General features: G+C 43.5%; 1 protein-coding gene across 1 annotated transcript; it reads left to right on the top strand.

Annotated features, from left to right (window-relative positions):
• Positions 1–356: 356 nt before the first annotated feature.
• IGSF5 (immunoglobulin superfamily member 5) lies at positions 357–25,434 on the top strand (the record flags this gene model as incomplete). Its single annotated transcript, XM_082277373.1, has 8 exons — positions 357–414; positions 5,724–6,044; positions 6,738–7,046; positions 11,140–11,268; positions 11,750–11,774; positions 15,226–15,338; positions 16,564–16,640; positions 24,846–25,434. The coding sequence occupies 8 exons, from the start codon at positions 357–359 to the stop codon at positions 24,912–24,914; spliced, it is 1,101 nt and encodes a 366-aa protein (XP_082133499.1). The 3' UTR covers positions 24,915–25,434.
• Positions 25,435–26,660: the final 1,226 nt, after the last annotated feature.

Genomic DNA, 26,660 nt, shown 5'->3' with positions numbered 1-26,660 from the left:
AATGATGCAGCTGAAGCTGCCCTGGCCCTGTCAGTGCTGAAGCAGGAGTGTTTTAACAGCCAGGAGGGACTGAGGGATGTGAGATCGGCAGGAGTAATTTTCTCTGCTGAAGAAAGTTCCTCTGTGTCTTTTGAAACAGTTATTTGAGCAAAGATTCTGCTCTGCTTCCCAGCCCTCCTTCATTCAATCTTTTCCCCTTGTTGGCGATACAGGTCACACAAAGTCAGCCTTGTCACAGGACCCAAAGCAGCAGCTCATTCCTGAGTTTCTCGATAAGTTCTGTCCTTCAGCTTCTTCTCAAGCATGCAGTGACCACTGGTGGCTTCCTGTCTCAGGGACCAGGAGAGAATGCTCCAATGGAAAGCTTCCAGAAATCCATTTTACTTCCCCTAATCCTGACTGCCTCGCTGCCAGGTAGGACATGTTCATAACCTGTGACATGAGCCACCATGGATAAAATATGGGAGCTAATTTTAATGTGGTGTAAATGGCCTTTGCTGATGAGTTCAGACTGAGCAGTCAGTCACAGAGTAGGATTATTTGAACTGTTGGAAAGGGGGATGTTTGCATTTCAAGCCTGAATGAGCTGATGATTAAAAGTGTGCTTCAGTGTGAAGGACTGAGCAGTGTGTGGGGTGGGGAGGAGATGGGGAGGCCACCCTTTTTCACTTCCAGTTTCTCCCTCTCCTTGTTTTTCTCTTCCTCCTGTTTGGGACTGCTTTTGAGAGTGCATCTGTAGAGAACTCAATATCAGCAGCTGCTTTTTACTTCCAGAAGTAAGTGCAAATTATCACATTGCTGGTTTACCACCAATGTGCACTCCACATGCCTGAGTTTCAAAGTCAATTCAGATTAAAAGTGTCTTGGTGGCAAAGCTTTAGAGGAAAAGTGAATATTAAGTGACTAGCTGGGTAATGGAGATGAGGCTGATTTTTTATTTTAATTATAGTCTAGCTGGAATTTTAACAGGCTCTGACAGGAACGAGCTGCAGTGGGATGAGGGGAAAGGTATTGTCATGGATTAACAGTTAGTGAAAGGAAACACAATGCAGGAATAAACACTGAGTTTTCTGAGCTGTGCTGTTCCCAGTGGAGCTGCACAGGGATGTGTGGTATTCAACAACCTGGTGAAGAGGAGGGAGCTGTGAGGTGGCAGACTTTGCGAGTGGTGCAGAATTACTTAGGGCAGCCAAATCCAAAAAGAGACTTGGAAGATTTGCCAGAAAATGTCGTGATGCCAGATGAGTAAGTAATAAAGGCAGAGAAAGCATTCAATGCAAAGCATCTCTTAACTGCAATGTCTAGCGGGGAAAAGAATAGATGTCTTGGAAAGAGAGAAAATTGCTGGAAAAGGGAGAAAATTTCACCATTTAATGTCTTCAGCAAGGCTGGTAAAATGAAATCTGGCATTATGTAAATCCACAGAAAGGTTTTATCTTGGATATTGGCTGTCTTCTTAACCCTTCCACTACAGAAAGGACAGGTTAGGTTTGAGGAAGCTACAAAGTGAGACAGAGTTGATCAAAGGTAGAGAATCAAAGAATCATAGGAGGGTTTGGGTTGGAAATTACTTTAAAAATCTTCCAGTTCCAACCTTTCACTAGAACAGGTTCCTCGACGCTCCATCCAGCCTTGAACACTTCCAGGGATGGGGCATCCATGTGAGGGAAGGATGAGGAGGCTTCATTAGACTGGGATATTTTCCTGCTTGTGAAAAAGAATAGATAGTAAAAATGTATTAAAATAATTAATTATATGGAAGTGAATGGTGAAATGATTATTCACAGTTTCTCATAACAAAAAGAATTAGTGGCAACCAGTAAAAGTATCTGAAGGTTTAAGGCGAGCCAAAGCCTGTTCTTTTCTCAGAGCTTGTAGTCAAATAGTAGAGCTCATGTGGGTGTGGGGGATCCCAATTTATGAGCAGGCTGAAAAAAACTAGAAGCAAATATCATAAAGGGTAGATCCATAGGTGCAGAAGCAATTATTGGCTCAGGAAGCCCCTGGATCTCTTCTTTTTGGGCACTGGGAAGTTCTACCAGGGACTGCTGTCAAACAGTGAGTAAGAGAAGAGAGGAAGACTCGCCTGGGGGCTGTGGAGAGGTTTGTGTGCAGGTGGGAGGAAATCAGTGTTGCTGAGCATCAGGAGTCTGGTATTACTTGACAGAAACATCCTGTAAGCATTTAAAAAATCTTGTTAACATAAGCGAACAAGCCAGTCCCTCTCTGCAGGCTTTGACAAGCTCTAACCTACTTTGGCTTTCAAAAAGCTCAGCTGCAGGGCTGTTGGGTTTTGAAATAAACTTGAGCTGTTTATTTATTTATTTATTTATTTATTGTTGTCTGTTTAACAGTTCGCAGCAGAGCTGTGGCTGGAGCAGTGGGCCACAGTGGTGGGGCAAGGAAGAGACTAAAGAAAAAGTGAAGAGAGAAAAGAATTTCAAAGAGACTGGAAGGAAAGAGATGTAGGAATTCAAACAGATCATAGGGGCAAGGGAGGAAGAGAGATATTAGATACAAAAACTGAAGGATGAAAAACAGCATTTATGGAAGGGCAGTATGGGTATAGAGGGGGAGATTATTTTGAAATACGATAATGAGGCTGGAAAAAAAAAGAGGAATCATTATGGCAAAAGGATAAGCCCATCCTGTCCTTCTCTGTGCTGCGTCCAAATAGGTCACTTACAAAAGAGGAAAGACAGAGCCAGCAGAGGACAGGAGGGAAGGAAGAGAAGGTAGCCACATCTCAATGCCCTTGTTGTTGAAAACTCCGGCATGGAAGAGTGGTCCTTTGGAGTTAACTCAAGTGTGGAAGAAAAAACATTGCTGATGAAGGGCAAGGGCTGCTCTGTGGCAGATAAGGTTCCCTCAGTGCTGGCATCATCCTGCACAAGATGTGTTTTCATTCCTTCACAACCTGCAGTGGTGTGACAGTGAATTTGTGTGGCAGAGGAGGGAAAACACCAGCTCATAAAGGAGTTGGTTTGTGCTCTGCATGCTGCTGGGAGGGACTGAGCATCTGGGACACCATAAGCATTTAATTTAAGCAAATTTTCACCTCTGGTGACAGCTCCATAGACATTAGTGATGTGCCTCAAAGAAGGTGTCCTCACTTTGTTCTTCAAAAGCCAAGGGGTGATCAGGGAGACAGCCAACATTTCCCTGCTGCAGGGATGGTGTTTGCCTGGGTGGGCTGTCTCCCTGCTCGTGTGTGGGGAAGCAGATGTTAAAACAGCTGTTAAGAGCTGAACACGTAATTCCTGTAAAGTGCAATGAAAATCTAGCCCGAGGCCTTAATTTGCTTAAAAGCAACCATCTGCAAGGTATTTTTGAAGCAGGATGTAAATGAAACCAGTACTAACATTTTCTCCCCAGTGCATGAAGCAAGGTCCAGCAAAAGGACTTCCAGCACTGGCTTAAGGCATTGGTAGCGGAGTTTAGATCCCATTTCTGCCCTGAATGTCCTCTTTGACCTCACACAAGTGACTTTATCAGTGTTTGTGCATGGCTCGGACAATGGAACACGCTGTTGGTTCAGGACTCCATGTGCAGGATAAACAATAAAAGCAAGAAGATAAAGAGGCAAAGGTGAGCTCACCAAAACCATTCAGGCAACAGGTGGAGAAAGCTGATGAAACTCCTTTATTGGTTGTGCTGGGGCTGGGATCTAAATGGAGGCAAGGTTATGTGCCACTCCTTCTGCCTGCCAAAGGATCCCCAATGCAGGGCTCAGGGACCTGTTCCCTATGGGACAGCAATCAGGGAAAGACCATTTATTGCTCCAGCAGACATGGTTGGGGGAAGAAGATGTAGATCCTACCCTACCTATGGATTGATAAAAGATAATTATCATAGATAAATAATGAACTCATACCAACCTGCCTGTACTGCCCTGAATGTCTGAAGAAAGCAAAAGCCAATTATTTTTAGAGCCAATGATCACTGATTATTCCTGTTTAGGGATAAATTTCAATGATTAATTAACAGCAAGCATTGTCCTGAAAGCTGCATCATTTATTCAGAGTCCTGGCAAACCACGGCTCCTTGAAAAAGTGAAGTGTTTGCACAGGCATGGAAATAAATTCCAAGTGCACAAAGAACAGTTTGCATGAAGAGGGGCAGAGTGGGTAAATTTTAATTTGAACAGAAATATGGTTTACTTAATCTTATCTGGCTTTATTAATTATCAGAGTAGGTAAAGTTTGCTTTTCATTTAATGGTTTGTTGCTCACACATAGATATACTTCGCAGATTGAGGTGCATGGCAGAGGTAGCATAACCCAGGGAGGTGAAAAATTTTTGTGAAGATTTTTGTAAACATGAGAGGACTCAGAGTCAGCCATACAGAGAACCAGGGAGAGCGAGGTTTGTACAATCCTGCAAAACAAAGAAGTCTGTAAATGCTTGCAGCGGGTGGGAGGAAAGAGAAGAGCTATTTATATTAAAGAACAATTCCTGGCACAAACCTGGTTGGATATAGAGTGCTCAGGTTAAATGTGGGCTGGAACTGCAAAAGGGTCTGGACAATGGAGCAGTGAGATTCCAGACCCTGTGTCCTGGGTGCAATTCACTGAGGCACTGGTTGCAGTGTCATCGCTGAGACTGGGCTCTGGTTCCATTTCTACAACCATCAAACACCCCTGTTGTGTGAACAATACAGCAGGTCCTTCCTTTCTCACATCAGCTGCTGACTGAAAGCAAAATATTCTTTTTCAGTAATTTATAGCTAATCCATTAATGAATAAACTACCTAAAAAACTTGGTGTGAACGAAACCTTTAGAAATGACTTCATTGTCCTGAATACTCTTAGCAAGGCAGCCATGACCATTTCAGACTTCCTTTCTCTGGAACATAATTGAGCACTTATTCTCAGGCCAGATTTGCAGGCACGAGGTTTTAATTAGTCTGCTGTGGACTGTGGTGTCTAATTGCTGTCATCATGCAGAGTTCAGCTGGAAGCATTGGGGCAGTCCTGATGCTCTGTCAGCAGGAATGTTCCCTAGGAAGTCGTGACGAGCTCACTGGTGAGGCTGGTCCTCCTGTCAGGACTGCTTGGTCTGCAGAGAGTGAAATGTCCATCCTTGGACTCATAATATTCCTGGATGAGGCCCTGTGCAATTGGTGGAGTTGGCAATGGGAGGCCCTGGGTCCAGGAGGAGGAAAAAAAACCAGAATGACTTTGTTAGGAGCTGTCAGCTCTGAAAAATATTAGCCAAAATTCACACTACCTTTCAAGGAATGAAAACTAATGAGTTACAGCACCTCTAGTTAACAGAAAGCCTGACAAAGGCTTTAGAAGAAATACATCACAATGTATGTGATGAATGATTGAGAAATAGGGGAAAGAGCACAGAAGGATAAGTGATGGGGCTGTAAAAAATCAGTGGCAATCCAAGATATGGAAAAGGGACCAGTTACACACTCCTTTAATTATTTAAAGTCTAAGCAACTCGTGTGTTTTCCTATTTAAAAGTGGAATTTTTTCTGCCAGCAGAATGGTAGTCAGTGAATTACTGAAGAGAAACAGGTGATTTTGGAGTGGGAGAAGGAGAGATGAAATAATTAAAGGCATTTTTAAAGAAAAAACCACTTGATCTAAGCAGAATCTGAAAGATGGGATTGCACATCTCCATCTCTGAACTGGTTAAGATGTTTTACACTACACAACCACCTCTGTTGGTGTTGTATATGTGTTTATGGACTGATTTTTGTTCCCTTGCAGGTCTGGGCTTTTGTTACTCCATCACAAAAGGCCCTGACAATGCCACAGTCCTGGCTGGCTCAGAGGCCCGGTTCAACTGCACGGTGTCTGCAGGGTGGAAAGTCCTCATCTGGCTGTCCAAGGGCAGCCCTGTCCTCACTGTCATCAACTCCCAGGGCTCTGTTGAAACCACAGACCGCTTCACCTCCCACAACTACACCACTGGCAACGAGTTTACCTCAGAGCTGATCATCCACAACACCCAGCTGAGTGACTCTGGGAGGATTGAGTGCAGCATCCAGCAACCCAGCGAGAACAACTTTGCTTTTCTTTCTGTTCAAGGTGTGTATAGCCATCAACAAAAAGCTGTTTTATTGTGCTACACTTAAAGGAATCCTCTGAGGAATTGCTCAAATTATCCTTGGGAAGGAATACATGCTCTCTTTTACCATGCTTTGCCTCCTGCCCTCCTCATCTTAATTTTCCTGTCCAAGCAGATTTTAGTCACACTCAGAGTGCCAATAACAAAGGTTATAACTGCCCCTGTTTTTTCCTGTTTCATCTCTTATTCCTTATCAGACTCCAGCCAGGTAAGCAGGATCTCACCACCAGGCACTGCCCATTTGTCAAGGAGGTGCTTGGTGCAGTGGTAACATCTCATCACCTACCTGTAAACCTGAGCATATTTAAAACTTAGAGAGAAACACTGTTTTTTCATCATGTTCATGTTTCATATTTCCTTCAGCTGGAAATACGTCAAGATGGCTAAAAAGTACAATTTCCTGCTTTTTATTGGAAAGGTACTGAAAGTTGAGACTTGTGCTTTAGACATATTGGGTAATGGGCCCATGCCGTTGAAATGACTGCACGCTTCCATCATGCATGTGGTATATCTGTGTTAATAATGGTTGTTTTCCACTCCATATCTCAAGGCATAGCTATTTCTGGGTAGTGAGATAAGATTTAAAGCTACCAGCAGGAAAGCAATGCCAAGAAACATTCTGAAGGAACAAAAACATCTTTTCCCTCCCACAGTTAATGGATCTTTACTCATCAAAAATAGCACCTTAACAGTAAAAGAGAACCAAACAATTGAGATTGTTTGTGAAGCCTTAGGATGGGCTCCGGCTCCAGACATTACCTGGATGACAAATGACTCTTTCCTTGATAAGTCGAGCTATGTTAACCAGCAAAGTCCAGGATCTAATGGCCTCCACAATGCCCTGAGCACCTTAACTCTGACTCCGACGGACACTGAGGTTTTGACTTGTTTAGCTGACATAGAAGCACTCCCCAGCCCTCAGAATGCAACTGTAACTCTTATTTTTGACAACTCTGCTGCGGGTAAGTGAATGTTTGTTGTACTTTTCCCGTACTGTACCGCCTGTACTCAGAGCTGCGCCTTTTGGTCCGGTTTGTTTTGTTTTAAAAAGTCTTTTATTTGCAAATGAAATCCTCTGGGGTGTGCACAGGTGGAATTCAGAGCCAGGAGTCACAGCCTGATGTATAGGAAGGGTTAAATGCACTGGTACCAGTCTAATGAACCATGAAGCCCAGTGGAGGACTGAGCAAGACAAACAAAGCCTCTGACAAATAATCTGCCTCTGACTCCTGGGGATTCCCTGCTAGGAAAACCAGCCTATGCTCCTTGACCAAGAAAACACCTAAGGAATTGGATCTTAAATATCCTTGATCAGACCATGCCTGCCATATTAACTTAATTTTGTACAAAGCCAAACCCTCATGTGAAATTGTTCTCCATAATATCCAATACCAGTTTTACCCTGACTTGGGGAAAAAACCCTCTCAGTTCCTGCACACAGGAATAATTTCTGTACTAACAGATATGGAATTTTTTGAGCAGTGCATTAGGTTGCTTTTTACTGACTTTTACTTAAGGAAATTCAAAGTTGCTTCAATCCAAGCCTGGATTTCGTGCAAATCTCTCCAGAGCAGTTAGCAAGGCCTTTGAGAACTCTAAATATTTTCACCAAGGTTGTAATCATGCTGACAGCTTCTCTTGATGAACTGATTCTCCTTCTGCAACGGGTGAACATGGCCCATACAAAACATCCTTACAGGGTATCAATGAGGGGTTTGGTAGACATTTTGACACATAAACAACTGAGAAGATTGAGTAGCTGTGCCCTTTGTTTTCAGTATGAATCATTATTAGCAGGCCTTTTTCAGAAGTGCTTGCTTGGTAATGCAGTTGGAAAAGGTCATTTTACCACTCCTAATACGGCCTTTTGTAGTCACATTGATCTTAATTACTGACTAAGCAAAATAGGACTATCCTGAGGAAATTAATAAATTCCCCTGCCTACTCATTTGTGGTGTTTCCATAGCTACTCACTGCAAATCAGAAGAGGAGAAAAACAGATGTCATGAAGCACTATTAGTGTATAATTAGTGATTGTATAGGACCATCATTCATTTCTCTTTGGAAATACCATTGTGGAGCAGCAGCAGGCACTCAAAATTTGGCAGGATAGCAGAATCTGAAGTCTTTAAATGATCAGAATGAAATAAAAGCATGGCATTCACGACAGAGGAAGGTATATAATGTATATATCACACTCAAAATCTCAGAGCTGTCCCCATTTTCATATACAGGCTCAGCTTTAGTTGGCTGTCAGCAAAGAACACAACCAGCTTCAAACATGTAAAAAAATCCTTCCCAAAACTACTGCAATGTCATTTTCCCCCTTCACTTAAAAGCTTGGGGAATCAGGTTCCTCCTTGTTCCTCTCAAGCAACACAACAACTACCAAAAATCTGAGCCCTCTCAAACCAGCCAGCTCCTAGTGAGGGAATGTCCGACCTTCCTGCACCTCTGGGTCAGTCTTTCCTTAAAAAGTGATGCATTTTTATGTCACTTGCTCTTCCTGCAGAGTTACCTCGCCCCCAGTGGTGTTTGGCTGAGTCCGAAATTTGGGAACTCCTGCAGAGTTATCCCAGGAGATGCACTCACAGAGCTGTGACTGGGGAATGGGATCCATGGTGGAGTCCCTTAGCTGGGTCCAAGCCATCTTTGGCTTTGGTGTTGAATTCCTGTGGCTTTTCACCTGCAGAAGATGAGGACAGAGAGTCTCCCACAAGCCTAGACTTCCTTTGCTTTTGAACTCTGCCAGAAAGCTCCAAAGTGTCCAAGAAGCCACATGCAGGTTTTTCCAGTCTCTCATTCCTCACTGGTCACCAGCACCTGCCAGGGAAAATCCCCTTTTGTGCAGACACTTTGTCAAAGTAAACGTTTAGACAACTTTGGGAGGAGCCAGTGGTCGGGATAGCAGCAGAGGATGGGCCCTGTGGAATGAGGAAGTGGCTCTGTCCACTTAATGTAACTTGGTTTGGATTTAGTGCCCCTCCTTTGCAGCCCTGCTTGTGTGTTCACCTGGCAGCTCCTCATCCACACCAGCTCCAGTTTCTTTCTGCATCCCCCAAAACTGCAGACACTAAAAGGCTGAAGTGCTGGGAAATGTTTGTGTTGTACCCTGTCCTTCTGGCTTCAGCTCCATAAATCTCTTGGCACATAACCTGACCCTGACAGGGAGTGAAATACCTTGGTGTGGCAGCCAGCCTGCAGGAATGGGCCGGTGCAGGTGTGTTTAACTCCTCCCTTCTCATTAGGGTTAAGCTTTCCCCTCTAGCTATTTAGCTGTCTTTCATATTTTAGTCATCTCGAAATCCCTGTGGCATCTCAATGGAACAAAATACGCTAAAATGTAGATACGTGTTGCAGTACTTCTAGATAGAAATACTAGGAACAAGTTTATCATCAGTTGATGCCAGCCTACAGGATTTTCTGCTTTTTTGGGTTACTGAGTGCTTTTTTTTTCCTAATAGAAGACATTCTAAACATGCTGATTGAGCATTAGGATTAGAGAAGACTGGAACAAATTCCTTAAGGATAATGACCTGAGCTTTGGAGAATGCAGATTCCTGGCAGAGGTTCAAGCTTTGTAGGAGGCTCTGGTACTGAATCTTTGCAGTCTGAAACCTCCAAACCCCAAACACACACCCAGGAAAATGTGTAGATAGAAAGGATTTAGTTTATTGCCTGCCATAGGTAAAGCTGGTTCCCACATCAGGGGAATTGCCCCAACCTTGAGCAGCTCCCAGTCACCCTCCCTCCTGTTGTACCTTTCCCAGAGGCTGCCAGCCAAGTGTGGCCATGGAGTTGTTAATTGGGACCTCTAATGAGGAAAAGACATTCATAAGCCCATGGGACAGAGCTGTGCCAAATTTGGATGTGACTCACACCTGTAATTTGGGTTGGAAGATTGTTTCTAAACAACTGCCAAAAGTGTTTTGGGGCTGCTTTCCAAGGCGTAGTCAGTGGCGGTGCTTCTGGAATATTTGGTCAAACCAAGGGGCAGGATGACATGGAAATCAGAACTGACATCTTCCTTGTACATCCAGCTGCCTGAGAAATATTACCCATCCCTGGAAGTGCCAGGCTGGACAGGGTTTGGATCAACCTGGGAGAGTGGGAGGTGTCCCTGCCCATGGCAGGGGCTGGAACTGAGTGATCTTTGAGGTCCCTTCCAACCCAAATCATTCCAGGATTCTATAATTCTAAATGCAAGATATTTTTAAAATTCTGTGCACGTGGGAGCCCTGTTTGGTCATAGCAACTGATTTCAGCAAGACACTGAATCATCATTAAATCCCCTCATTTAACCCTGTAGACTACAGCAAAGATGAAGGAATAAGTTAAATGTGAGAATGCTGTAGAGAAGATGGGTCAGTAGCTCACAGTCAGCAAAACTCACAGGTTTTGCTCTTTGGGGCTCTTAAATGGGGAACAGGTGTCCCCCCAAGCACATCCCAAAATCAAACACTTGTTGAAATCAGTGAGGGAAATCCCAAGACAGAGTTGATTAGAAAATCCTATTTCCAGGCTAGAGATCACCAAGTTTACTAATCACTTACAACTCTGGTTTGTGGGGAGAAATGGACATTTTTTCAGATCAGTTCAGCTTATTGAAAGGGACAAATACACATTTGGTCAAATTAATTGTAGCCCAAAATACCTGTTTTCTCTCCACTGACAAGAGCAGCCAGGCAAGACACTCAATATCTGCAGTATGGACACCTAAATTGAATCTTAACACCTCTCCCCGAGTGTCTCCAAAGGACTCTGGGAGGCCTGGTGTAATTATAAAATAAAGTTAAGCTACAAGATTGCAACCCTGTGTTTGTCGAAGGAGAAGTAGCAGTGGGAAAAGTTACAACTGCAATAAAGGATTTGAATTCGGGAATATTTTAAGTTCTTGGGCGCCATCCATAAATACAGAGTCTGTCATTTGGAAAACACAGACTCCTTGTTAAATATTCACCAAGCACTTAATAGCATCTCACAGAAAAGGTAAATATTCTGGAAAGGATGTTTTGAGGCTCTGATAGTCCAATGTTTCTCCATTTGATTTAACAGAAAATGATTACAGTGAAGACAACAGGAGCACCTGGGTTATTGTAGTTGCAGTTGTGCTTTCATTTCTTGGTATTGTTCTCCTGATCGTTATTATTGTGGTCGCTGTGCGCTGCTGCCTAAAGAAGAGAGGTGAGTGGACCTTCACAGTTGGTCTATACATTAAAAAATATCTTTGGTTAGACATAAATCTACTTGTGTCAGCTCTGGTGCTATGTAAAGACCTGCAAGCAGAAGAGTGAACAGGCAGATCCTGCTCTTAACTATGACCTGTTTAAGATGCTGCTTAATTTCTCCATCCTGCTTCTCTCATAAATTGATTCCGGAGCAATCAGTGTCAGCCCTTCACATTAACCACCAGGGGATCATGTTTTTTGGGAGTACATTCACTTTTAAAGACATTTAAAGGGTCTTTATTAAAGAATATTTTCAGTGCTGTGTGCCTCATTCCAGTTTCCATGTAAGCTCCTCTACAGGGCTGCCCGATTTTGTAAACGGGGTGGAGAGATGCTCCTGGGGTAGCTGGAACTCAGGGCATGCTCTTAGAGAACTTACAGAAGTTTTGTATTTTAGTTTCCTGCATTTTTAACACTTTTTTTCCCCCCTTTTTCAGAGTCTACTTATCAAAATGAAATAAGGTAAGTCAGATGATGTGGGAAAACTTTTTGTGTTCAGTGGACTTTTTGAGGCTGCTGCAGGGTGGCAAAAGGTTCGTGCCAGTGTCCTTGTCCTGGCATCCATCATCCCAGAACTCCCGGTGCTGCCGGGCTGTGTGAGCTTGTGGGGACAGCAGAGGGATGGGGGACAGCATCCAGGGGAGGGGACTGACCTTAGGGATGAAAGGCGAGCGCCAGAGCTCGCAGCAGCCTGCGAACTCTGATCCCGCAATGGTGAAAACCCCATCAAAGCCCCATCAAAACCCCAAAGCGCCGCCTCGCTGATGCATCCAGCGCAGAGGTGACAAATTGAGCAGACGCTCTGTTAAACCTAAAAGACAGAGCGAATCTCTCGGAGCTGACTGTGCCCCCAGGTGTCCCGGGGAAGGCAGAGGATGGCTGGCGACCAGAGGCCGCCGGGCGATTGCCGCCGCCGCCACAGGGTGTCACTGCCAGACCGGCAGCGCGGCTGGCTCTGGGAGCGGCGGAGCCCCGGAGCGGGGCAGGCGAATCCCACCGGCTCCCCGGCTCTTTTAAGGCTGGATAAACCGGTAAAAAGGGGGTTTAGAGTGCAGGTTTAGATTAGATATTAAGAAGAAGTTCTTGACTGCGAGGCTGGTGAGGCACTGGCACAGGTTGCCCAGAGAGGTTGTGGACTCTCTGTCCAAGCCCCAGGCTGGACACTGGGGCTTGGAGCATCCTGGGGTAGTGGAAGGTGTCCCTGCCCACGGCAGGGGCTTGGAGCGAGGTGACCTTTAAGGTTTTTTCCAGCCCAAGCTATTATATAATTCTATAAAAAATTAATAAAGCTGCTCCGTTTATGGGTATCAGCACCTCCTCCAGTGATTGTTGGATTTGTTTCAGTACAAAGCCATTGGACCATGATTGCACTGAGCTGCAAAACTTTAGAAATCAATAACGGGTGGCTCTTGGCATTAAGATCCTTTTTATCAGCACCTGTGTGGCTGTGACAGCCATGGCAGTGGGGTTATTTATATTATTAGTTATACTTGGGCAGCATTGTAAATTCATCCTCTGCCTATGCTTGTGGGGCTTTTAACTCCCCGTCCCTTAATGAGTTTACAAAATGTTCCAGCCCGTTGCCTGGCACATCAGTAACTCCCAGTTTCATTAGCAGCCTCTTGTGGGGAAAGTTTGTGGAGGTCTGTTGACAGATTTCCGTTTGTAGAGCACTTTATTGATGGGAAACAAAATAAGGAAATTAGATACCCTCTGTTTTCTCCTAAGGAAATGATGCTTATTATGCCATGCCATACATGTAAACTTCTGTGTGATTTCTTACTTTGTGGGGCTAAAGTCATCATTTTGCCAAATGCAGCTGTATAAATAGGGCAGGACTAAATCAGCAGGGATTGCTTGGATTCTGACTTGGTTCAGAATCCCAAAAACTTCCACAAAGATCAACCCTACTAAGGAAAAAACAGCTGAAATGCAGGGAAGGACGTGCCCAGCAGTGGGGTCTGGAACATTCAGGTCCATGTCCTTCCCAATCCCTGCCTTGCTGTTGTGGATCTGCAGTGCTTTCTTTCAGGCAACCTGAATAGGTTGACAATAGGGCATAACTTTACTTTCCCTCTATGCTTTTGCATCTGGTCTGGGCAGATACAATTCTACCTTCATGGCAGAATGCATGTTTTTAGCTCTCAGTACAATATAGTTACTATTTCTCCATTAACTTTAAACATGAGCTGTCTCACTGACTTTACAAACCTTGCTTACACTTTAAGTTAAGAAAACTGGGATAAGGTCAGTCTCTGATGCTCAGTTTGGACTCGGAGACTCAGTGCTGACAGCTTTGCAAAGTTTCAGCATGTCTAAACAATGACCCTGAACTCACAAGGATTATTAACAATCACAGATTTTGTAGGCTCTGTGTTTTTTTCCTTGGGGGGAACCTCCCTGCAGTAAAAAGAGCGATGCTTGTCCAGATTTTGGAAGCTGCATTGCTGTAGTAGCAAAGAAGTAGTGAGACCAAACATACACTGGTTTATTTCCCACCTTTATTTTTAACTTGGCTGGCTATCTTCCTATACCTCCCACACCTTTCTTTTTTTTGTAGCTGCTTTTTATTTGGCTGTTCCACTGAGTTTGTTGGGATCTAAGGATCAGATAAAAGAGGCTGCACAGTGTCATGTAACATGTGGGGGTGGTAGCCCCAAACAATTGCTTTTGTCTTCTAGCAACCATGGCAAGTTTCTTAGTGGTATCTAACCTGTTTATCTCCTAAAAAAGCCCCATAGTTGATGGCTGACTCACCAGATTTGTGTGTGCATTAGTAACGCCCCTCTGATGCTCTGTGGGCCTGCAAAGTGGTTCCTACTAAGCATAAAAAAAGTAGAATTACAGAATCATGGAATCCCTGAGGTTGGAAAAGCCCTCCCAGCCCAGCCAGGCCCAGCTGTGCCCCATGCCCACCTTGTCCCCAGCCCAGAGCTCTGAGTGCCACCTCCAGCCCTTCCTGGGACACCTCCAGGGATGGGCACTCCAAACCTCCCTGGGCAGCTCTTTCCAAGGCCTGAGCTCCCTTTCCATGGGGAAATTCCTGCTGCTGTCCACCCTGAGCCTGCCCTGGCCCAGCCTGAGGCCGTTCCCTCTCCTCCTGTCCCTGTTCCCTGGCAGCAGAGCCCGACCCTCACTACAACGTTTGTACAAGGACACGCAGCAGTTTCTACAAACATCACTAACACCCCTTCCCACTGAAAATTCCTGGTTTGCCACAGTCGATTTGTTCTTGCCACACCTCAAACCTAGGCAGAGATGGACCTGGGACTATCCTGGAGAGGGACCCAGAGAGCAAGAGATCAAGAGTAGCATCTCTTCTAACATCAGGGTTTTGGGTAAAAAAGCACCATTCTCTCCCTGTGCAGCTGTGAGGGCACCACTCTGCAAATTCAGAGATGTGTAACTTTAACCAAGGAATTTCTCTCATGGGTAAAGTGAATTTCAGAGTGAAAGATTAATTCTGGAGTGTACAGACAAATCACTTGGGAGCTGGCTGGGGGGATGTGAGAGGACATGCTTTGTTTTTGCAACTGGGCACCAAAATGATGAGCAGTCATAAGTGACCTGGTTGGTGTTCCATTATCGGGCCCCTAAATATCCTGCAATTCAGAATCAGAGATCAAAATTAATTTTCTACAAAATCTGTGATCTGGAAGAGAGTCCTCACTCTTTGAAGGTTGCTTTATTTTTGTGCTTTCTGATACTGCAGCTGATGGAAACTTTCCAAACAGAATTCCATGGACAATACTTAGATGGAACAGGATTTGTGCCAGCTAATTGCTTGGGAGGTCCAGATATGTTTTGCACCTATTATTTTGGGAAGTAAGACATGCACTTTTTTCTCTGTAGTCTGCTAGGCAAGAGTTCTCCCATCATGGTGAACTTGTAATGACACCTTTTTGTTTTCTAGAAAAGTTTCAGCTGAGAAGAAGAAAGATGGCGATGTGGAAAACGGGCAGAGGAGTGGCAGTGAAAATCTGGGATACATTCCAGAGGAATTGTGGAACACAGAACAAAGCCCAAGTGAGTCTAAGCTGGTGAATCACATGTTGTCAAATTGCTTCTCAACATGGGCTTTTTGGACAACAGGCAATTAAAATTACGAGGTTTCACAATATTTAGTGAAGGACTTGTGCTTGACCTGGACCTCTCCTAAACATTTTTGATTTTTTAGAGGAAAATCCCCCAAAAATATTGAAAAACCATCCAAGTTCCTTGCAATTGAATTTAGATTTAGTCCTGCGTTTGTTTTTTAAAATGCCTTTGTTTTTCCAATTGTCTTCTGGGGTCAGATGTAGGAGGACTGGATTTTCATACAAGCAGCAATTTAGGCAATATTTTGCAGTTGGTCTGTGAAAACAAAAGAAAATCACCACTACCAACAAAAAAAGAAGCAACAAAAAAAACAAAACCCACCCAAAAAAAACACCCCCAAAGAAACAACAAAAAAAAGGGAAAGAATAAAGGCAGTTAGTGAACTATTATTTTACTGATAAATTACTAAGGCATTATAAATTCTTGTCCTTAAGCACAAAGACTCTTCAAAGCAAATGTAAACCTCCACCAAATTGTTACTCACCACTTGCATTTATAACCACATTATTCTCAAAACATTTAATCACTTAATGACATCAAATTATTGTGCAGAGTCTATAATCCAGGCACACATACTTTCCTCTCTGACATACAAGTGGTGAAGAAATAAGCACAGGGGAAAGATTTCCAGAGTATGTGGCATTATAAAATGAAGGAGTTATAAAAAAATAAAAGGAAAATTAAGTGAACCTGGACAAATTGATTCTGCAGAGTCCTAGATTGCTTGTTTCATATTTGTTTGTGTTCTGGGTTGGCCTTGGATGGTCACCTCCCTTCTCTGCTAACCTGGGTGTCTCCAGGACTGTTTCCCTCATACTTTCTCACTCCTCTTTCCCAGGTCCTGCTGTGCCTGTGTTTTTTACCTTTCTTTAAATACATTATGGCAGAGGAGCCTCCACAGTCACAGCTCAGGCAGGACCCTCCTGGAGCCACCTGGAACTGGCTCTGTCTGACGTGGGGGCAGCTTCTGGTGTCATCTCACAGAAGCCACCCCTGCAAACTCCCTCAATAAAAAAACCTGGCCATGTTAGCCCAAAAAATTAGCCATGGTTTGGCTCGCAATATTAAATCCTGTTTAACCATTCCTGAATGCCTTGTGGTTCATGCCATCGTGGACACTGAATATCAGTAATCTTTTATATTCTTGTTGCAGGACTTGCCTCTCTTCCCCCAATGTTTTCAAAGTTTGCTGGCCCCGATGACAATTTGTACATCAGTTCTGTGCCAAAGGTAATGCTGATATCTTGAATATCTTGACTTTTTTTGGTTTTTACAATACAGTATGTATTTGTGCTATAGCCAAACATAGATTTTGGGTGGAAGTAGATAATTAGAAGTCAATTAGAGCTGTAATTAGGTAAGTGGAATGTCCCTTCAGCATTCTTGACTGTATTTTCCTTCAGACTGAAGGAGATGTGGATATAAGATGGAGGCATTGTGAAGGTTTGAGGTTCCTTTGCAAGCAAAATCTAGTGTAGAGAGAGTAAATAAATGTGCATTTTCTCTGGATCATTTTTTGACTGTATTTTCCAATATTGAAGAAGTTGCTTCAATCAGGAACTTTACATTGACCTTGAAACCTTTGGTATCTCAGCAGTAAGAGCTGGGAGGGAAAGCACACACCCAACACCCAGTGCCCCCCAGCTTTGCCCCTTTTCTTTGTGGCTAAAATGTAAAAAGAAGAGCTCAGTGTTTATTCTTCCACTGGTTCCATTCTCAGTGGCCTCGTTCTGAAGGCTGGTGCTGCTCTCTCAGCTTCCAGCCCAAGAGGAATGTGAATCTTAATTTATGCCATATTTTTGTAAAATCCATTTAGCACCTCAGGAAGGTTTTTGCCAATATTCTCTTGAGAAGGTGGCAGTGATGTGGTACTGAGTTCACTCCTCAACACAGTGATAACTCATTTATTGCTGAAGAGCTGCTTCAACATGTACAGTGCAGAAATCTGTCTTGGGGATGACATTGCACATAAATCATAGCAGAGTGTGTCAACTTCTTTTGGCACACAATGAGATTTAGGGAGCACTCAATCAGCAATTAAAACAAGGATCACGTAATACCCGTAAAAAATAAGAGCAGTGACACTGATGCATTTGTGCCTGGTAGTTATGATGGTTGACTTTAGTTACTTGTCAAACAAAATACAGTTCAAGCAAAGCTGAAAAGTCTGCACAAACCAGTGGAGGCTTCAGCGTGGATCTATAACCCCAAGCAACTTTCAGACAGTGTTTGGGATGCTTGTGAACAGGACTGTGGGGCACTGGCTGTGCTTCCATGCACAAGGCACGTGGCACGTGCTGTCTGCTCTGACAATCAGGAGAGGTTGTGCTGGGCACCCTGGACACATTTCAGGGCAGGATATTGGCTCCAGGAGGCATCTGCATGTGGCACTTGGGGATGTGGTTTGGGGGTGATGATGGTGATGTTGGGGTGATGATGGGACTGGATGATCTTGAAGGTCTTTGCCAACCTTGATGACTCTGGGATTCGGTGATTCTGGGATTTGGTGATTCTGGGATTCATTTGGCCATTTCCTAGTGACTGGGTGCTCATTGATGGTTCATGGGCACTGATGTTTGGGGTAGCATTAAGCCATTTAGTGACATCTGAAAGGCATCGAATTTGGATGTTCTCAGGCAGCTCCATCCACTGTGAGAACAATAAAGTTTTGAGTGGGGACTATCAGGAGACTCTGTTCGCTGTCCTGATTCAAACTGAGACATGAAAGGTGCAGCCCTCCTCATGAAACCCTGGGTTAGATGGCGTAGGAGTTTAAGTGGCCAGGGAAACACTGAATCCATCACAGGCACACAGCATAAAATTGAAATAGTTATGTTTTTAAACCAGTTGTCCCTGGACAATATAAAAACTCAGTTACAGTGGCTTCTACCTGCATCAGTAGCTGCACACACATTCTTGGAAAATACAAAGAGAGAATCTAGAGGTAAAAATGATTTAGAGCTATTCTCCCTATGTTAGAGTGTAGTGGTTTAGTTCACATTTCTCCTTAACTAAAAACCAAGCTGTGCTAAACCATGACATGGAGGAATATTCTGCAATCTAAAAGCGGCTTGGTGAAGACAAACTTCTGTTTGAACAGGGCTTCTCAGTGTGTCGTGATGGCCACATCTTGTGTATGCAGGAACTGATCAAAGGCTGCTGAAGTTTTACCTTAAATTGTGGATTTGCAATCCATGATTTAATTTTATGGCAATATATTCAAACACAGTAAAAGATTTCCCAGACAAAAAGTGTTTTCCTTTTACATTCATAACCTTCCCTGTTAGCTGCATAATACAAGTTTTTTTCACTAAAGGTGTCCCTGGATATATTCTAATAAAGTTTAATCACCACTGATGCCAATATATTGCCTAATAAGCATTGTAGTGCTCTCTCATTATATTTCTTGTCAAGTAGGAGAAATCAGATGTTAACTCCTTTAGATGTTTGCAGGTTAGTGCTGAATCAAACAATTTCCTCAGAAACCACCTGCCTTCCTGCCACTGTAGCTTCTAAGCCCAGAAAGTTGTGTTTCTCAGTTGGCTTTCCCTGCCTGAATATGGGCAACATTCCCAAAGACTTTTCATCTTTATTCTTCAGGACTTTATAGTGAGAAATAGGGGGTAAAAAAAACCCAGGAGGAAAAGAAGTTATCCTGAGAATTTTTTTCCATAGTGAAGGATGGAGGTCATGAAGGGGTGGACTCCAGAAAATTGCTTCTTTCTCCCTGGATAATCAGGAAATGTGAGCAAAAGTCCTTGCAGTGCTTTTTTAGAGGTCAAGAAGAAGGAAGGAAAATCCAAGTCCTCCCTGAGGAGCAGGAAGTGCATCTACTGATAGAAAAACTGCAGATTGAACACCTAAAACCTTATCTATTCCCGTGTCTCTGAGGGTAATGGCTTCCAATTTGATCCCTTCTGTCCCATATGTAAAAAAGTTACAATTTTAAAGAATTTGGGAGATTGAGGGAGACTTCCTATCACAGGCTTTGCTTCCTCAGGATTTGTTACCCATGGACCCAGCTGGGTACAAACCTGAAATCCCTGGTGTGTGTTGTTGTAAAGGGTGACAACAGGAAAACACTGAGCTCAGCTTTTGGCCATTCAAACTCTTTGAATCAGAAACTAATGCAGAGTGTCCACAGAAGATAAATGCTGCCCAGTAACTGCACTGATCAATTCACAACCTCAACAAAAGGTTTGGCAAAGAAGAAAGGAGGAAAATCAAAGGTGTGCACAAGACATTTAAAAAATGATGAGTAACGAAGTAAATTATTGAGCTGAGGGAAAAATTACCAGCTACTGGGAGAGGAGGCAGAAGCATCAGTCAGAGGTGCTGGAAGGTCTTCATTGTGATTATATTAACTGAGAAAAGGTCAATTGAGAGCAGAGGTGCATGTTTCTGTTTAATTGCAAATGTAGTTCCTGTCAGAGATGGGAGAAGTGTGATCCTTGCTCCCAGTACCGGGGCTGAGCTGCCAGAAAAATGGGTTTGAGGGAGCAACATCCTACTCAGGGAGCAGTTCCTCATTCCCTGACCCACAGTGCTCCTTCCAAAACCCAAGCACAGGGAGGGGGATCCCCTGCCCAGGATTTTGCAGATTTTGGGGCAGCCCCACAGACAGCTGTGCCTGAACAAGGGCCACAGGGCCAGTTCTGCCAGGTCCTGAGTGCCACCTCCAAGGATCTCCGTTTTCCAAGCTCCCACAGAAGGAGCTCTAAGGACTGAGCAGCTTGCAGGATTGGACAATTTCCTAGACAAGCTTCATAATTAGCCCATTTAATATGCCATAAACATCTCTGATAAATCAGGAGCCCATTCCATAAGAGGGTGTGAATGTTCATTTCCAATGGGCTGGATTCATTCCTGCTGTGACTCCAGCACAGCTCCAGGAAGCTTCCACAGCCTCGCTCCTCCTTTCCAATCCAGGGTGAGTCATGGCTCCCTTAATGGGGAAGGATCTATTTTTCTCCTTAACTACTCCAAATGACACTCTATAAACTGGAAATATTATTTAGTTGTGGTTGTGGTTTTATACTGAGAAGGAAATAAATGATGAATTGCAGCTCCATTTATTGCCCCATATAGAACTGCTCTGACTCTGAGGGTTGTTGGAAAGAAAAATTAAGCAATCGAAATTGAATTAAAAGGTCAATAAATAGAAATATAAATCAATGAAAGCAAACAATTTTGCCCCTGCTGATGAAATGTGCTGCAGATATGTCATGTTATGATATCCATTGGTTAGCATATCTTGATTAAGAGAGCAATAAATATTGATGATACAGATAGACGAAATGGCAGGTGCAGTTTGCAGGTTTTTTTCCAAATGTCTCTGGGAGAAGGGGAGGAGTGAAGGCATTTGGGTGGGATTAACCCATGAAGAAACAAGGGGGAATTTCCAGGCTGTATTGATGGGCAGGGAAATGTGGTGAGTGTCCAGAAAGTTGATGGGAGGGAACTGGTTTGCTACATAAAGTAATAGTGTATCCGAATTATTTTGAGGGTATCCAGAACTTACAGGGGTGGGTGTTTTTCCTGTCAATGAAGTGAATTTGGAATGAAAATTAAAAACTAAGGGCAGGGGGGGAAATAACCTTCAGAACCAGGAAGCTGTGTCTCCCTGATTTTTTGTTCTGTTTTTGTTAGCCCAGTGTGTGATGCATGCAGACACATTTGGGAGTACTCCTACCACATTAATGTCAGCAGTCTGTTCTAATGCAGTTAGACTTGACTTTCTTTTGGCTGGCTAATACCAAGCCTTCAGTTTATCACACACTTCCACAGCATCAGTGTCTGAGGAGCTGCCATGTGTCAAGTCAGTGTTGAGATCAGAGTCCTGTTTCGTAGTGCCAGATGTGTGCTCATCATTCACATCACTGATATCACACGGGTTGCAGAACTGACTGAAACATGCTTGTAAGAGCAGAAATCCTTCTTTCATTGACTGAAGATCAGTATTCAAAGCACCACTGAAGGATTCAACCCTGAAACCAGCTGATACACACTCCATTTACCTTCTGATTCATCCATGTGTTGCTAGCTCTCTTTTGGTCTGGCTGAAGAGCTGCAAGAGATGAAAAGATCTGTGCTGCATCTGTTTCCTCAACCAAACCAACAAACTCTCTGAAGCTTTTCCCACTATAATAATCCCTTTATAGTAATCCCTGTGAAAAGGCACCCAGGGCAGGTGATAAATCAACAGGCAGGCTTTGAAGCATGTGACTGTCAGATATCCCTGGTTAACTGGATGCCAAGCTGACAGTACAAAGAGATGTAAAACTGTAGAAAAGAAAAGTTAGTGCATCCTTCCTGATGGGGGGACCACGTCAGAAACTCACCCCTGTGATGTTGTGCTGGTGCAGCAAGCCACTGGAGATGGTTTGTTTTTCCCTTCATTCTGTAGGATGTATTGAATTATGAAGCCATTTTTCCTCACACTGGGACTGGCAGGACTAGCAGAGCACTGACTTAATCTAAAGAGGAAACAAGTTTGAAATCAAAACCAAGCAGGAGCTCCAGCAGATATATATATAAATATATGAAAATATATAAAAATATATATAAATACAAAATATATAAATAGATATAAATACGAAATGGTTTTCGTAGTCCTGCTCCTCTGCATTATTATTTGTAATGTGTTGTATGAGATCTTCCATAGCATCACAAAATGAGTTTTAGGTCAGTGACCAGGAGCCAGCAGCCTCCATTTCAGTGAAGTGCAACCTCAGGAAGGTTCTGCTGCTTCAGAGAAAGCTTCCCAGAAAATGGGACAGCACACAGCATGAGTTGATTGAAATTCATGAAATTATTCATTAATTGATGCCAGAGCACAGTAAGCATGAAATAGAAGTAATTCTAAAGCAAATAACTATGAGAGATGCAGCAGGGCAAGGGTGAACCCTCATGGACATCATCCCCACTGTGGGAGCAAACTCTGCTCAGTTCCTGCTTTGGTGGTGAGAAGTGCCATGACAGGACTGGGGATGGATGGCTCATTCTTGAAAATGAGATTTTTAAAGAAAAAGAGGCCTGTTGGGGTTACCCTTTCACCAGTGCTCTCACAGGGCAGCCTGGATCCAGCTGGTGCTTGTCCTCTGGCTCCCTGCTGTTCAGAATCATGTGCAAACCTAAATCAGAGAATCTCAGAATGGTTTGGGGTGGAAGGGACCTCAAAGATCATCCAGTGCCACCCCTGCCATGGGCAGGGACACCTCCCACTGTGCCAGGCTGCTCCAAGCCCCAATGTCCAGCCTGGCCTTGGGCACTGCCAGGGATCCAGGGGCAGCCCCAGCTGCTCTGGGCACCCTGTGCCAGGGCCTGCCCACCCTCCCAGGGAACAATTCCTGCCCAATCTCCCATCCAGCCCTGCCCTCTGGCACTGGGAAGCCATTCCCTGGCTCCTGGCCCTCCATGCCTTGGGAATTGTCTCTCTCCAGCTTTCCTGCAGCTCCTTCAGGCCCTGCAAGGCCACCCTGAGCTCAGCCCAAAGCTTCTCCTCTCCAGGCTGAACAATCCCAGCTCTCGCAGCCTTTCCTCCCAGCAGAGCTGCTCCATCCCTCTGCTCATCCTGCTGCCTCCTCTGGCCTCTCTCCAGCAGCTCCACGTCCTCCCTGTGCTGGTCCCAGGGCTGGGGCAGCTCTGCAGGTGGGCTCTCACCTGGGCACAGGGGCACAGGGACACCATCCCCTCCCTAAATCTCCTGTAACATTGCCTCCAAATGGCCCCAAAAATGCCTCTTTCCACGTTCCTTTTCCAACACTGCTGGATTAACTTTGTGATTAATGTCTTTTTTACCTTTAGCAAATCTGGTGCAATAGGGTATTTTTCTGCAGCAAGTTCTGGGAAATATTCTCACCTCAGTATTTCACTAAACATGGGATTCAAACCATGACCTATTTCAGGGAGTTTTAGAGACTGTGTGCTCTGGGGCCCCCTGTGAAACTTCCTGGTTACTCAGTATGCTACTGGTTCAGTATCCTTTATTCTCACAGACCACAGTATCTGGGATTATTTGCTTTCCACAAACATAACATTTGCCTTTGACTTTTTTTTTCAGATTTTTTTTTTCTATTCTATTTGTAAATTTGTTATTTTAGGGGGAGTGGTAGTAGAGAGCTCCCTGCTCAGCACCACTGAGGTCTTTGGGCTGAGATGCAAGAAATTAAGTGCAGCAGAGGGATCTTAGAAAAGGTCCTTGAGCAGAGCCAGGCAATCCTGTTACTCCCCAAAGTACCTCTCCTCTCTGCAAAAATAAACAGTAAAGAAGGGTAAATTTAGAAAACAGCAGCATGTTCTAGCAACCAGAAGGAATGGGAGGGAGGAGAAAGAGAGTTGTGTTTAAAACAGAAGGCAGCTGTCTTGTGAAATGTTTCTAGGATAGTTAAATTTATCCCACAGTTTTCCTTGTGGTGCTGGGACTCATTAAATACCAGAGACATGTTGTCCACATTTGTTATCTAACATTTGCCTCTGTGTGTTATTCAATAATGTATATGTACCAAATGCATTATTGAAGATGTTTAATACTGGAAGAATACCAGAGCAATACAGACTGTGCATGATTAATGCTCCAGAAACAAACCTCAGAAGATTGCTCCATAGTTAGAGAACCACGTTTGCTTGAGAAAAGATTTCACTGAGAAAAAACAGTGGCATTTCCATTAATTTCCAAGGGCTTGAGACCAGGTGAGGAGTTGCAGAAGATGTTGCTACTGCATTTAAAAATCCAGAGTTTATGTTACTTGGATGCATTTGAGAGAGAATTTTTCCTTGTCTTTTCCTCTCCACTGATGTTTTGTAAAAGCACACAAGTAATTAGGACTGGAGATGCACTGCACTTGTTTCAGATGAGGAAAAGCTTTCCAAGACTGCTGAGCATTTGCCCTGCTCTGATCCCACCAGGGGCAGTTTGAGAACAGGCTGCAGTCAGTGGAAGTGGAATCCTGCCAGTCTTGGGAAGTTTAAAAAAAGCCTGCCTTGAATAAACACTGAGATGTTGAGAGTGATCTTCCAGCCACGGGAAATGCTGGTGTGCTGATTGCTGCGATTTCTAATGGATTTGGAAAGCAAGTGTTCAGATTTTTTACAGCTTAACAGGTATTTCCTTTAAGACAACCAGAGGAGAAACACCCAACATCACCTTTTGCTTAAAAGCACGCAGACTGCAGAGGCCACAAGAAGTTTTTGGGCAGCATAAGATCAGATCATGAATTCCCAGATGCTAGCAGCGTGTTGCATGCGAAGCTTTTGTTTCATTCTGCTTCTCGTGCTTTCCTTTGTGCTTGGATTTTGAGTGGGTTGCTGATGATAGATTTCATTTTGCTGTAATGCTCTGGGGTGAGGGCTTGGCAGGTAACCTCCTGAGACCCGTTGTGGGACTGCTTTTCCAGGATCTCTTTTAGTTCTGTAACTGTTTCTGCTCTCCCCTAGGTGCGACCTCAAAGACGTACTGATTATCTGATCAGCCCAAAGAAAATCAGGAATGTGACACTCGTGTAGGATGTACTTCTCCAAGATATTTCTCTAGCAGTTGCATTTTTACACATTTGGATGCCTTCCTGCAATGGAGAAAAGTTAAAACCAGTTCTCTCAGTTTAAGTTATAACTTATAAGTTATTTTTCTTTTTTTTTTTCCCCTCATACAATGAAATAAAATTGCAACCTTTATAATGCAGCGTGTGATATCTCAGCAAAATAATGGACATGAATGACTTAAATGGACAGCCTTAACTTCCAAGACAATGAGTTTGATGGGACTGTGGAAGAAGAATCCACATTTTGGGTCCCAAGGAAATCAGCAAAACTCCTGTCAGACAGGAATGTTATGTTACAGCAAGACCAAGGACTGGAAATGCAAGATATTTATTCTTTCAGAAAAACTGGTGAATAATAATAATAATAATGGTTAATATAATATCTATGCTTTTTAATGTATTTTATGTACAGCTGATCATCTTGAGCTTTCAGATCAACGACATTTTCCCATTCCTATTCTGTAATAAAATCAAGGCAAGTTTTCATGAGGGCTGCTTCAAAATTTCTAACAAAACTCTCTTTGGATCAGAAATGACATTTCTCCATTTCAATACATTATTTTATAAGAGCTATTTGCCTTAAATCTGATGTTCCATTTCAAAATAAAACCCAATCACCCATGTGCCAAAAAAAATCCTTTTTTAAAAAAAATGAAATTCAGAAATCTTAAGCTGAAAAATGTAGATTTGAAACTCTTGACTTTGAAGAGTTGCTTGAATGTTTTATGTCTCTGTTCTACTTGTGGGCCAAGTTGTGTCACAGCAATGGTGGCTGCTGGAATTCCGTTTGAACAGTGTTTTTTCCTCAGGGATAGAGTTGATAATGACCATGGGAAATGCTTCAACAAAGCAGCTTCTCAGCAGAGCAGATCCAGCACATGAACCATATCTAAAATTAATGAAATATTTTGTCTGAAATTTTATATTTCATAATAAAAAAGTTCAAGCTTAATATTGTTTTTTCTTTTACAAAAAGGCAAACCTCTTGCAGAAAAACAAGTTATTTTCAGTGTACTCTTCTTTCTACCCACTCAAAGAATTCTGAATTATTCAGTGTGTCTCGTGGTAATCTTTGGTATGAACCGACGCAGGTGCTCTCGAAAGAAGCTCCTGCTTAGAATCACTTCCAGTGACACTCTGTGCAACAAAACTGAGGAATTTGAAACCTGAACTCAGGAAGGAAAAGTTGTTTTGCACGTTTAGCATTTGGCACCTCCTTAACTCGTGCCAGATTTTGCGCTGCTGGTGGCATTTTCAGCCAGTCTGTCAGAACTGGCAGGGTCTGCCATGTGCTGTTTGTACACAAAGCTGTTTCGAGTTCTGACCATCTACAGCCTTTCTATCTTGTTTGCCTAAGGAGGAGCTTTGAAATGAATTTTGTAGTGTTATACAGACAGAAATATAAGCAATTTACATTGTGGCATATTGAAATTGTCCTTGAAAATATCCTTGTTTTGAATTAAACACTCGTGGAGAAAAACATCTACCTCATTCTGATACAAGTATTCCTATTGCTGACATTGCCTTGTTACCCCTGTGGCTGAGTGCAACCTAAACACAAACAAAAATCCACTTCATTAGAGGAATGTCCATTGCATGGGAGAGGGAGGCCCAGGGTAATGGCAGCCTGTGACTTGAGGGGTAAAAACCACGGAGCTTTGGCTTTCTGTGCATGTGCATTGTTAACAAGGCCTTCTGGTTGTCAGAAAAA

The sequence above is a fragment of the Coloeus monedula genome, assembly GCF_965178545.1.
Source record: "Coloeus monedula genome assembly, chromosome: 3".
In the NCBI taxonomy this organism is placed as follows: domain Eukaryota; kingdom Metazoa; phylum Chordata; class Aves; order Passeriformes; family Corvidae; genus Coloeus; species Coloeus monedula.
The sequence above is the reverse complement of the archived record's forward strand: the minus strand, read 5'-3'. Positions and strand labels throughout refer to the sequence as shown.